Source organism: Sylvia atricapilla, chromosome 14 (genome assembly GCF_009819655.1).
Source record: "Sylvia atricapilla isolate bSylAtr1 chromosome 14, bSylAtr1.pri, whole genome shotgun sequence".
Taxonomy (NCBI): Eukaryota; Metazoa; Chordata; class Aves; order Passeriformes; family Sylviidae; genus Sylvia; species Sylvia atricapilla.
In genome coordinates this window covers 2776197-2788561 of record NC_089153.1, presented here as the reverse complement: position 1 = coordinate 2788561, position 12365 = coordinate 2776197, and the positions used below count along the sequence as shown (strand labels likewise).

Sequence of the window (12365 nt, the reverse complement as noted above, 5' to 3'; positions counted from 1 at the left end):
TTGCTGTTGGAAGCCGGGCTCAGTTCCCACGGCTTAGGGACATTCGGTACTTAGCGGGTACTTAAAGACGCCAAAGGCCCCTTCGCTTCTGTCCCCCGTGTCCTTTCCGCGGCCCCCGGCTCTTTCTGAGGACGGTCCAGAATGTAAATATGGCAGAACCTTCGAGCAGTTACTGTAGGCATTTGAGGCTTGTTGCTCTAAATATGAGTTTTTCGGCTCAAAAATTAAATCACTCTCCCGTGCGACAAGCAGTGCCCGGAGGTGTGAGATTTGCAGACAAGAAGGGGGTTCTGATGCTGATGTGTAGCATTTCCACCCGAGCTGGGTGAAGGAGTTGAAGACAGCCGGGCTGTGGCGGTGACAGACCCGCAGGCACTGTGTACCACCTCACTGCCCTTGCTGACTGTTGGTTGTGCTGATATTCATTTGTCTTTCCATTGAAAACTGCCCTGGTCTTGTTTCATTATAGTCATGTGTGAAGGTCTGATGCAAGGCGAAAAGCGCATATTGAAGGACAATAGTTCCGTATTATCGATCTCCTCTGAGACTCATTTAGGAACTAATGAAGCTGTGTCAGAAATTTCCAATGATGTTCCTATGATCCTTTTGCAAGTATCATGTTGTTGTGGGTAGTACTAAAAGTACAGAGTGAGAAGATTGTATAAATTGTTCAGGGAGACGACCTGTTGCATGGGTTTCAAGATGGAAAATGGTTGGTTTTTTTTCCTGCCGCTCAATTTCCTCAGGATTCGTTTTCCTGACCTGAGATCCAGTGTGAAGTACACTGTCCTTCTTTGATGTTCTCTCAAAATTTGTATCATTTGTTACATCAATGATCAAGAATCTAGGAGGGCGTTAAAAGTGGAAATCGTCCCTTCTGTAATGAACAAACAAACAAATTGCCCCCAACATCAAAGAATCACCATTCCCCACGAATTCTTAAATAACATCCTGGTACACAGGCAGTATCATGTGTTAGTGTCCTCCCCACAGTATTGGTTCTTCCCTGGGAGCACAAAATCAGTGCCACTGCTGTTTAGAGGTTCCAATGTCACCTTCTGAAATAGTATTCCCATAGAAAAGCAGTGCAGAAGATGAGGTGTCAGCAGCAGAACATCTGCCATAGACGGTGTTGATGATACCATCCGTGGATTTTTATGGTGTGTCATTGCTGGCAAGGATAAGCAATTTTTCAGCATTCTTGGGGGCTTATCATGCTGGAGTCTGCTGGGTTTGATTTTGCAAAGGAGGGGTCATGTGGAACCTTGTGGAAGGAAAGGAAACTGTGATCTGTTGTACCGAGTAGGGCCTGGCCGTTTTCTGATGGGAAGGGTGACCATGAGCAGGAGAAAGGCTTGTGTGGGAAACTGAAAATCCTTGCAGAGACCTTGGATCTTGTCATAAGAAAATATCATGAGGTTATATATTTGTCTTTAGAACAGATCTCAGAGCAGGAGGGCGAAGGATTTTTACAGGAAAGGGTGAGACAGGATGGGAAGGGAGTGTTCTTGCTGAGGATGCTTTCCTTGGTCCTGAGGGTCTGGTGTGGGAGGCCTTCCTGATAATGAGATGAGAGTGTGATACAGAAATGTACTCAATGTCCTTTGCAGTTCGGAGTCTCTCCACCAGGGACTGTGTCTTCTGCTGCTTCCTGCCTGATGTAGGCCCTGTGTTGGTAAGAGGTGGTGAGATGGAGAGTGCTGAGTGTTGTCTGATGGAACAACTTGTTCAGGTTCAAGGTGTTGTGGGAGGGGAACACCTAAACTTGATGTCCTCGTGTAGTTGTGGGCTTCCACAGTAGTGTCCACAGATGTAGATTTTGCTGTGATGGTTCCTTGCTCCTCCTCAGGTGGGATTTACAAGCATTTATAATCTTTATGTGCTCAACTTCCTTTACTTGTGCACTGCACAATTGGTCTCTGTAGAGATGGTGTGTCCTGATGACACAGGTGGATGGTTCTGATATTTGCAGGAAGACCCTGAAACCTGCCTGATTATCCCAGTTCATGTGGTACACGTTGTCCCACTTGGTTGACACTGTGGGTGCTCTTGTGCTTTGGCACTTGCTGTGTTCTCTTGAAGAAATAAATTTGTGTGGACTGGGATCAGAACTGCCGCAGCTCCAATCACAGAATATTTATGAGCTATAACGTCCAGTCCTTTGGCATTTTTGCCTACTCTTGCTGAAAAGGAGGAAAGCATTCATGCTGAAGGTCGTGTAGCTGGGAAAAGCCTGTCAGATAATTTTAGACTGTATATCATTTGTGGTGATCATGAAAGAAGATGAGGAAGCACAAGGGCCCAGATCATATGCAGAGTGAGTTTACAGAGAGAGCATGTTTCTGAGGATCAGCAATGTTGGATATTTTGGCAGTGATCCTGCGTGTGGCACTAAATAGGGCCTGAGGACCTTGGAATGTTGGCTGAATCTTTTAAGTGATAACGGCACCTATTTATCTGCCGGAGGGTACTTTCCGGAGCTCCCAAGCTGTTAGTGAGCTGGGGAAATGTCTTCCGGGATCCTGCAGCAAATTTACGGACCGTGGCTGAGTTTGTTGCTTTGAGTGAGGGTTGTTCTCTCCTACGTTTGCTATCCCCTAGAAAGAAACCTCTGTTGACTGTGAGAATAGGTGCACCGAGGTGTCAGCTCTGCTGACAGCACTTTCTCTTGCTGGTGTGTAACATTTTGACCCTCGCTTGCTGAAGGAGGTGAAGACACGCAGGATGTAGTGGTGACAATCCCCCAGGCACCATGGACCGCTGAACTGCCTTTCCTGAGTGCTGATTGAGCCGGTATCAACATTGTCAAAACCTGTGCCCTCTTTCCTGCTCTGTTCAAGTGACGTGCTGAAAGGTTACAGTTGAGGCCTCAAGGCTTTCTCCCTCTGTGGTGGATTTTCTGGATAGCATTATAATCGTTTTACGCAGGGTTTGGAAATTCAGGGACAGTGTAAGAAAACGGAATTGGTTTTTTCCATAACCCCCTCTTTGCTCAAAATCATTCTATGTATTTTTATTTTTTTTTTCATACCTGGGGATTGACACTTGCTTGTCACAACATTCTTTCAATATTTGTATTCCCAGCAGCAGAGTTTTGAGTTATCCAGAAACAGTCTCTTAAAATACACAAATGTACCTCTAAGGATAATATCATTTACACTGCTGTGTTCATCAGGAGTTGTTTCTTTCCATGGGATCATGAAATCAATGCTTGTTATCAATAGAAATCTCCTGGTAACTGTGTCTACAAATAGATGTCCAGCATTTCAGGAGAGTGACAGAACTTGCAGGTGATTACGATTTCCACCCAGAATAGCTGAAGCAGCAGAAAAGATGAAGGATCAACTACAGATAGTCTGCTGAGCACAGCATATATAACATCAGCTGTGTGCGGGGTTTGTGCTGTCATTGAAGGAATGGTTGTAGACTTGCATTCCTGGCTAGAGAATTGGCGTGACCTACACTGGCTTGTTGTGATATTCTTGGAATATTTGTATCAGGTGCCACGTCCTTTCAAAAGCCCTGGAAATTTTCTAACAAAGAATACACTCACGCAGCCAAAGAAGCACCAAAATCCCTAATAACAAAGCTTGGAATATAAATTCTCCTATAGAAAAAATACAATCTTTTATGTTGGAGTGCTTGTTAATGATTGAGTTGTTCTATCACAACACGGATTCGTTGCCATCGTCATTTGGAGTTATTCTGACATCACCTTTAGAAGGAGTAGAGCGCTGGGCATGGTCTATATGACAGCATCTGTATGTTTTTGATGGTGCTCTCATTGCTGGCAGTAGTGTGCAGAAGCTGCAGTGAGCCCTGTGGAGGTGAAGGGGGCAGTGACAGGTTGCAGAGGTGAATGTGGCTGTGGCATTGTGGAGGCCCTGGCCATTTCCTGGTATTAAGGTTGACCTGGAGGAGTGACATGTGTCTAATGGCACTGAAAGTCCCTGGGGAGACGTGAACCATGTCATGAGACAGTCCCCTAGGTACTATTCACTGTGCTGTCACTGTTGCTGACTGCTGATCATGCTGGTATTCAATGTGGTTTCCTATGAAGAACTCAGTACTCTTGTTTGACTCTCCTCCATAAGGGAGGTGATGCAAGATGACAATTGTGACTTCACTCTTCTCTCTCCTCATGGTGTAATTTCCCACATTTTCTTGGCTTACCAGAGTCATTGTGGAAGCAGGGAAGTTCTTATACACTATTCCTAAGTTATTTCTGCAATTATGTTTTTATTCTAGCTGCCAGTAGACGGTGTGCAGGCAGAGGATTGTGACCTGAAGTGTATGTTTTCTTTTCTTTGTCTTGCCTTTCTGAAGTGGATTGCAGCTGGATTGTCCAGTGAGGTGGCATGACCATACACTGTCCTGTTTGCATGTTATGTTATTATTTGCATTCACCAGCCACTTGCTTGAAAACCCCTGGAAAACCCTCTTAAACAAAGAAACAAACAAAAATCCCCCAAGAACAACAACAAAAACACCCCACAATCCATACTGGACACCATATTTTCCTGTGCTGTAGGTATCATTGCTGGCACTGCTGTATTTTTCAGCATTTGGGTTGGTCTTTCACAACGTTCTGTCAATGGCCATTGCCTTTGGAGTTGTCCTGACATCACCTCTATAAACAATATTCTCCAATGTAATGTTTCCAGCTGAGGCTGGGGCAGCCACAGGAGATGAGGTGAACACGGCAGTGGGGCTGAGTAGGCCCTGACCATGTCAGAATATGAAGTGTGACCTCACAGTGTGTGGGGACTGGAAATCCTTGGGAAGACCACGGGCCGTGTCATAAGAAGACAAGAATGTGAGATGATGCTGTTGTCTGGAGAACACGTCCCAGAGTAGGGAATGGGGGATGAGTAGAGGAAAGGACGAGGCAGGATGGGCACAGGTTTCCTTCCCAAGATCCATTCCTGGGCTCCTGAAGGTATGGAGTTGAAGGCCTTCTGGGTGCTGAGTTAATTCCATGGTAGTTTAATGCCCATCATGTCCTTTGAGGTTATGAATATTTCCCACCAGAGACATCCCTTGTGCTGTTGTCTGCCTGAGGCAGACAAGGTGTCAGTAAAGAGGGTGTGGCATGCAGAGTGCTGGCTAATTCCCAATGAACTTTTTGATTCCAATTTGGGACAACCTTTTCTAGGAGAGTAGCACTTCAGCCTCCTGTCCTTGTATTGTGGTGGGCATCTATAGTAGCTTCCATAGCCACAGATCTTTCCATGATGGTTCCTTGGGCCTCCTCAGGGTAATTTTTAAGGGCGCATGGTAGTGTGGACGTCATTTCTGTTCATTCAACTTCCCACACTTGCAGTCTTGAAAATTTATTCTTGGTAGAATTTAGGTGTCGTGTTGTCACAGGTGGCTGATGTCTGATGTACACACAAATCCCTGCACAGCAGCCCCGCTGTGGTTCTCCATGGTACAAATTCTCCCATCCAGCTGATATTATGGGGTGCTTTGTGCTTTGGCATTTGGTCTCATTCTCTGAAAGTGTCAGTTCCATGTGGACTGGGGTGACAACAGACATGCCTTTATGTCATAAAGTTCTTGAGGAGTCAGTTCTTATGTTCTGTGGTATTTCCACCAGAGATTGCCGAAAAGGCATAAATCATGATGTGTAGGCAGATGAGAGGAATCTGCCAGAGTGTGGGGGGCTTCATATCCCTCGAGATGTTCCTTGTGCCAATTGTAAGGGAAGGTGAGGATATGCAAAGGACAATGTTATGGCAGGTTTTGTGGTATTGTGAAAGAGATTCTGCAAGTGGCACAAGGTATGGCCTGGGCATGTGAAGAGGATGAGCTTTAGCAGGGAAGGCTCTTGCCTGAGGGAGATGATCTGCAGAACAGTTGTGTCTTTGGTGAAGGACTGGAGAATGTGTGCTCAGGTGGGGTTGCCGTTTCCCAGGATGTGATACAGAGGATTCTATTAGAAAATATCAAGAAGAGTCTCGACAGACATTACTAATACCTGGGATTTCTCCAGAAGTTTTGCATATCCTTACGCCCCATTGTTCTCTTCCTGCATTTCAATACAGTGGGACTGGATTATTTGTCTTTCTTCTCCCTTCTTACCAAGCTCTCACAGTCTTGTTTTTCTGTCTCTCATGTTAGCAGTGTGTTGGTAATACCAGACAATATGAAATACTGAAATTCTGAGTTTTGGCAGCTCTCTGGTTGCAAACATTTGGGTAATTTTCTATCAGTGTGTAGGATGACTTTTCCATGCTCCTGAGCTCAGGCTGATGTTGAGATAATGTCCTTCCTTAGTTCCAGTGTACCCCTTCCTCATGATAGAAGTGCACTGTGCTTTGCCCACTGATTCCAAGGCTTTTCTAGAATGCACATCATTATTTTCTATCCGTTGTACCAAACAGTCTCTGCTAGTGTTAGAAGCAGTTTGCTGCTCTGAGAATATTTCTTTTCTGAAGAAGCAAGCAGTGATGCTACAGGTAAGTGGCTTCTGGCTGAAGAAGATGAGTCTGAGAGACAGCTGAACCTTTCTGCCTCTTTAGTTGTGGTGTCTTCATCTTGGATTGACCAAATGTGTCTAGATTGGGAGTTGGACTTAACAATCCTTGTGGCTTCCTTCCAACCTGAAATATTGTATAACTCCCAGATTAGACCACAGCCTGATCTCATTTCTTTCTTGCTTCTTCCATCATGGTTTGAGCAGTTGGCAGCAAGCACAGATGGAGGGTGGCCTCTAATGTATTTCTCAGAATGGATGTCTTGGGAGTGGAGAGCATGTTCTCATGCAGAATTCTGTGGGATTAGGTTGGATATTTTGACAGTGTTCCTGCATGTGGCACTAAATCGGGCCTGGGCCTATGTGATGGGGAGGGTGAATTTGAGTGGGGAGGAGTGTTGTCCCAGGAAAATGAAGCTGTTGGGTAGAACACAGTCTGTGTCACTGTGGAGGAACTTGTGGAGAATGTCTGGTTAGCTGTGGAGATCTCATTTCCCATGCCTTAGAGTGGTAGAGGATTCCAAAAGAAATCCTTGAGAAAGCACCCACCCTGTAGTGCTGCTCTTGTGGGATCCTCTCAGGACCTCCAGCAGTTCTCAGTATTCTTGCTTGGTGTTGTTCCCTGTGATATTACAGCTTATCAAGTGACTTGCCATGCGTGCCTTTAGTCCCTTGTCTTTGATGTGAAATTTTGTTGGTCAACCAGAAGACTCTTTGAACTTTGTGCAGTTCTGCCATCCTTTTTTGGGACACTGCATCAGTCATCTCCCTGGTGTTGGTCTTCCAGCTGGCATTAAGGGACAGTGTCCTTTCAAAGAAATACTCCTGGTGCTGGAGTTAGTTTTTGTGAAGAAGCAACCAGTGATGCTACAGGTGAGTTAGTGCTACCAGCAGAGGCTCTGTGTGACACAAGCTGTACTTTGGTTCCTGTCCCGCTGTGGTATCTTCATGTTGGATTGACCGAGTTTTGCCTGAATCAAAATTCCTGTAGGTTTGGGGCACCATTTTGTGCTCTCATTCATTTCTGCTGCTCCCTGGCACCGGGTGAGAAGTGGGCAGCAAAGACAGATGGAGAGGTGACCTTAACGCTTTTCTAGGAGGAGATGTGTTGGGCATGCCGAGGATGCTTTCCGTGACAACGCCGTGGTGAATTTTTTAATAGTTCTGCAGGTGAATAGTGAGTCAGGCCGAATTGTTCTTCATCGAGGTAAATGAGGACCGTGCTGTCATCATGCTTCTTTTTTCTGCATTCTTGGAGGCTTTTCATGCTGGAGTCTGCTGGGTTTGATTTTGCAAAGGAGAGGCTCCCTTGGGTCATTTAGACTCGGGAGACTTTTTTGTATCAAATGTCTGAATGGGTGGGCTCTTCTCTGATGTAACAAAGCTGTTCTTTAAGATGTGATTGCTTTGTTGATTTATTTCTCGGGTGGTTGAGATGATTGAAGGGTCCAAATGTGGCTTTGATCCTGAAGGGAGAGGAATCTGCAGGTTCATGTTAATGGAGGAAAGGAAGAAAGCAAATCCCTGTCATGAGGAATGAGAGCTGGGAGCGCCCTTTTGCTAAAGGGCCTGTCTGTGCTTCATGACGTGGTGGAGTAACTATTTTAAAAACATTTCCTAAAGTGTAAAAAAGAATAGAATATACAAGGATGGCAGCACCCGATAAGGAGAGGAAAAGACTGAACAGCGAGGAGAGGAATAAAAAACGCAAACGCAGGCAAAAGGGAAAAGGGTAAAAAGAAGTGTAATAAAAAGAAAAATGGAAGGAATCATTGCAAGGTAAAGGAATGGGAAGATTTACCGAAGGACATGTTCATTGAGAGTTTTATATAAACATTTGGAAAGGATTATAGTAAAGGAAAAAGATGGACATAAAAGATAAGGAGACAAAACGAGAAGGATGATGTAAAAATTATGGCAGTTAAGAACATGAAGAGTACATAGGAAAGAGATCCAGAAAACAGAATGGAAAGAGAGAAAAAAGAAAAATATGAATATTAGAAGAAAATGAAGGAGAAAAGGATATATCGATGAAGGCGACTACAGAAGTAAAAAGTAAGACAGAAAGGGATCCAGTAAGTAAGGAAAAGAGAAGAGAATGGAAGAAAAAAAGGAAGATAAAGAACCTGATCAGTAGGCACCGACCTGTACGTTTAGACGCTGTGCAGACTTGGTGCCTAACATTCTTCCCCCGGTTCCAGCACTTAGCCCCGGCGCTGATATATCATAACTAGTGCTGATATACCGCAATTAGCGCTGATAGAAATAGCGCTGATATAGGATAATGAGTGCTGATATACCACAATTTGGGCGGAGAGCTTCGGCTTTGATGACCTCCACAGCAACGCAGAATGCAACCGACGAATTGCCGGCGAAGGTAAAGAAGAGCAAAGATTGGAAATAAAAGAGTTTATAAAAAGTACAGGGCAATAAATCAAAATGACAGCGATCAAGAGACACAACAATAGAAAGGAATGGGAAAATTATACAGGAAAGAGAAGGTAAAAGAAGAATAAGAAAAACCGATGAAAACCAGAGGAAAAATAATGGAAGGAAGAAAGGAAGGAGAAGAGGACAAGAAAAAATGAACTTTGCAAGCATAAAGCAAGCGATAAAGGAAAAGAGGTAAGAACAATAAAAGAGCACAGAGGGAGAGGCGTCAGATTGAATGGCAATGAGGGAAGCGGCGGCGCGGGGCGCTGTGGCGGAGCAGGTGTGCCGGCGGATTAAACCAGATGAAAAATACCGAACTGAAAGATAAAAGAACAGACATAAAAAAGTGGAAAAAAGAAGAAAAGGAATACAAAAAGGACGGCGCAACAAAAAGAAAAAAAAGAAAGAGAATCAGGACACGGCAGAGGGCACGGCCGTGAGGGAGCGGAGGCAGAGGCGCTGTGTGTGAGCGTGTGAGGCGGCGGAGCAGCGCACGGTGTCGCTGCAGGCTCGGGAACGGCGTGTGGGCGGCTCCGCCCCGGTGCGGCGGAGAGCCCGGCTGTGAGCGCGGGGGGGCGGCGCGGGCCGGGCAGCAGAGCCGGTGCGTCCGGGCGGCGGCGGGGAGCCGTGCGGGACCGGGCCGGGCCCGGCACACACAGCGGCGGCCGCAGCAGCGGCGGAGAGAGCGGCGGCGGCGGCGATGGGGGAGCGTTGTCGTGCGGCGCTGCGGGTGCTGGTGCTGCAGGCGGCCTGGGCGCTGGCGGGCGGGCAGGTGCGGTACTCGGTGCCGGAGGAAGCCGAGGCCGGCACGGTGGTGGGCCGTCTGGCGCAGGACCTGGGCCTGGAGGCGGGCGAGGCGGAGGCGCGGCGGCTGCGGCTGGTGGCGCAGGGCCGGCGGGCGAGCGTGGAGGTGAGCGGGGCGAGCGGCGCGCTGCTGGTGAGCTCGCGGCTGGACCGGGAGGAGCTGTGCGGCAAGAGCGCGCCGTGCGCGCTGCGCCTGGAGGTGCTGGTGGAGCGGCCGCTGCGCGTCTTCCATGTGGAGCTGGAGGTCACCGACATCAACGACAATGCCCCCATCTTCCCCGCCGCCCGAAAAAACATCAGCATCGCGGAACTGGCCACTCTGCCGGGGTCTCGTTTCCCGCTGGAGGGTGCTTCGGATGCGGATATCGGAGCAAACGCGCAGCTCTCCTACACACTCAGCCCCAGCGAGTATTTCTCTCTGGATTTACAAAAGTCGAATGAGCGAAATCTTATACCCGAACTTGTTTTAACGAAATCTCTGGACCGCGAGACGATTCCCGTTCACCGGTTGATGCTGACGGCGAGTGACGGGGGCCGGCCGTCTCTGACAGGGACAATGGAGCTGGTGATCTTGGTGGTGGATGCGAACGACAACGCGCCCCAATTCAACCAGTCGGTGTATAAAGTGCAGCTGCCAGAGAATGCTGCCGTGGGGACGCTCGTGGGGCGGGTGAATGCCACGGATCCGGATTTGGGAAGTAATAGCGAGGTGACCTTTACGGCGATCAGTTTCATTCCACCGAGTGGAAGAGATGTGATTTCCCTTAATCCGGAGACGGGGGAGATTCACCTCACGGGAGCTCTCGACTTCGAAGAAGTCAGTGTATTTGATTTTCGTATTGAGGCGAGAGACCACGGGACGCCTTCACTGTCAGGTCATTGCAGCGTGGAATTTCAGGTGCTGGACGTGAACGACAACGCGCCGGAGGTGCGGGTGACGTCGCTGTCGGTGCCGGTGTCGGAGGACGCGGCGGTGGGGACGGTGGTGGCCCTGCTGAGCGTGTCGGACCGGGACTCGGGGGCGAACGGGCGCGTGCGGTGCTGGGTGTGGCCGGCGTCGCCGTTCGGTCTGGAGGCGACGTTCGCGGGCTCGTACTCGCTGGTGCTGCGCGAGGCGCTGGACCGGGAGCGGGTGTCGGAGTACGAGGTGGAGGTGCGTGCGGAGGACGGCGGGGCGCCGGCGCTGCGCGCCAGCCGCGGGCTGCGGGTGCCGGTGTCGGACGTGAACGACAACGCGCCGGCGTTCGCGCAGGCCGTGTACACGGTGCTGGCGCGGGAGAACAACGCGGCGGGCGCGGAGCTGGCGCGGCTGTGGGCGCGGGACCCGGACGAGGCGGGCAACGGGCGCGTCAGCTACTCGGTGTGGGAGGGCGGCGCGGCGGCCGCGTCGTGGTCGTCGTGGTCGGGGGCGGCGGGCGGCGGGTGGCGGCCGGCGTCGAGCTACGTGTCGGTGGACGCGGAGAGCGGGCGTCTGTGGGCGCTGCAGCCGCTGGACTACGAGGAGCTGCAGGTGCTGCAGTTCGAGGTGCGCGCGGTGGACGCGGGGGAGCCGCCGCTGTGCGGCAACGCCACGGTGCAGCTCTTCGTGCTGGACGAGAACGACAACGCGCCGGCGCTGCTGCCGCCCGCGGGCTCGGCGCCGGAGGCGGGCGGCGCGGCGGCCGAGGCGGCGCGGGCGGCGCAGGCGGCGGGGGGCTCGGTGTCGGCGTCGGACACGCTGTGGGCGTGGGCGGCGTGGGGGGCGCCGGCGGGGCAGGTGGTGGCCAAGATCCGCGCCGTGGACGCCGACTCGGGCTACAACGCGTGGCTGCGCTACGAGCTGTGGGAGCCGCGGGGCAAGGGCCCCTTCCGCGTCGGGCTCTACAGCGGCGAGGTGAGCACGGCGCGGGCGCTGGACGAGGCGGACGGGCCTCGCCACCGGCTGCTCATCGTCGTGCGCGACCACGGCGAGCCGGCGCGCTCGGCCACGGCCACGCTCAGCGTGTCGCTGGTGGAGGCGGCCGAGGCGGCGCTGGCCGCGGCCGCGGGATCGTCGTCGTCGTCGCGGGCGGCGGCGGGCGCGGACGCGGGTGCCGGGGCGGCCGGCGCGGCCACCAACGTGTGGCTGGTGGTGGCCATCTGCGCCGTGTCCAGCCTGTTCCTGCTGGCCGTGGTGCTGTACGGGGCGTCGCGCTGGGCGCCGCGGGCGGCCGTGCTCTCGGGGCCCGGGCCCACGACGCTGGTGTGCGCCAGCGAAGTGGGCAGCTGGTCGTACTCGCAGCGCCACAGCCGCAGCCTGTGCGTGGCGGACGGCGCGGCCAAGAGCGACCTCATGGTTTTCAGCCCCAACTTCCCTCCGCCGCCGCCCGGCGCCGCGCCCAAGGACACGCAGCCGGAGCCCTCCGCCCTCCTCGGCACGGTCAGTGGTGCTTCCCTCGTTTATTTCTCTGTTCCTTCTCATCTGCCCTCCGGGTAGTTGCTGTTGGAAGCCGGGCTCAGTTCCCACGGCTTAGGGACATTCGGTACTTAGCGGGTACTTAAAGACGCCAAAGGCCCCTTCGCTTCTGTCCCCCGTGTCCTTTCCGCGGCCCCCGGCTCTTTCTGAGGACGGTCCAGAATGTAAATATGGCAGAACCTTCGAGCAGTTACTGTAGGCATTTGAGGCTTGTTG

At 51.1% G+C, this 12365-nt stretch overlaps 1 protein-coding gene across 1 annotated transcript; it reads left to right on the top strand.

Moving 5' to 3' along the window:
• Window positions 1-9611: 9611 nt before the first annotated feature.
• LOC136367749 (protocadherin alpha-2-like) lies at window positions 9612-12170 on the top strand. Its single transcript, XM_066329546.1, has one exon. The coding sequence runs from the start codon at window positions 9612-9614 to the stop codon at window positions 12168-12170; it is 2559 nt and encodes an 852-aa protein (XP_066185643.1).
• The last annotated feature ends 195 nt before the right edge of the window (window positions 12171-12365 follow it).